This window comes from Laccaria bicolor, genomic scaffold (assembly GCF_000143565.1).
Source record: "Laccaria bicolor S238N-H82 LACBIscaffold_55 genomic scaffold, whole genome shotgun sequence".
NCBI lineage: Eukaryota > Fungi > Basidiomycota > Agaricomycetes > Agaricales > Hydnangiaceae > Laccaria > Laccaria bicolor.
Window position 1 is genome coordinate 20552 of NW_001889926.1, and position 1058 is coordinate 21609.

A 1058-nucleotide genomic window follows, 5' to 3' on the forward strand; every position below is an offset into this window, starting at 1 on the left:
CACAATGACCCAGTGGATGGACCATAATAGCTATTTCATTGCTATCATGGAATATAATGAAAAATCGTAATGATATCCCTGGGGGCAGATATGAAATTGGAATGAAATATTGAGATACTCAATGAAAAATCCCAATGAAAGCTGTGGAATATTCAATGAAAGTGCACATCATTAATTATGAAAGAAGCAATGAATACATATAACCTAGCTAATGAAATATTTATTGAAATGCACAATGAAAGCACCCAGAATTGATAATGAAATATTCAATGAAAGTGCACAGCATTAATTATGAAAGAGGCAATGAATACACCTGACCTAGGGAATGAGATATTTATTGAAATTGCACAACATTAATTATGAAGAGTACAATGAAAGCATCCAATATTCCTAATGAAATATTCAATGAAAGCGCACACCATTAAATATGAAAGAGGCAATGAATACACCTGACCTAGGGAATGAGATATTTATTGAAATTGCACTGCATTAATTATGAAAAGTACAATGAAAGCATCCAATATTCCTAATGAAATATTCAATGAAAGCGCACACTATTAAATATGAAAGAGGCAATGAATACACCTGACCTAGGGAATGAGATATTTATTGAAATTGCACAACATTAATTATGAAAAGTACAATGAAAGCATCCAATATTCCTAATGAAATATTCAATGAAAGCGCACACCATTAGATATGATAGAGGCAATGAATACACCTAACATAGTGAATGAAATATTTATTGAAATCACACAGGATTAATTATGAAAAAAGCAATGAAAGCGCCCAAAATTCCTAATGAAATATTCAATGAAAGTGCACACCATTAATTATGAAAAAGNGCAATGAATACACCTAACCCAGTGAATGAAATACCTATGAAAGCACACAGGTTTAATTATGAAAAGCACTCTGTGGCCTTGCCTATATCTTATGAGAAGAACATACCCTTTATGAGAAAGAAAGACACAGGACACACCTATGAAAGGCCTTTCATAAAACTTGTGGACTTATACACACAGCTCTACAGGCAAGTGCCTTAGTTTTATGATAAA

At 32.5% G+C, this 1058-nt stretch overlaps 1 protein-coding gene across 1 annotated transcript in view; it reads left to right on the forward strand.

The window, feature by feature from the left end:
* The window catches only part of LACBIDRAFT_312815 (uncharacterized protein), a gene marked incomplete at its 3' end in the record, with an annotated part of 2150 nt that extends 1104 nt beyond the window's left edge, over positions 1-1046 (forward strand). Inside the window, exon 2 of the mRNA XM_001888385.1 lies at positions 729-1046. Coding sequence (XP_001888420.1) covers positions 849-1046 — 198 coding nt within the window. The 5' untranslated portion in view covers positions 729-848. The remainder of the gene's footprint in view (positions 1-728) is intronic.
* Between the last annotated feature and the right edge of the window lie 12 nt (positions 1047-1058).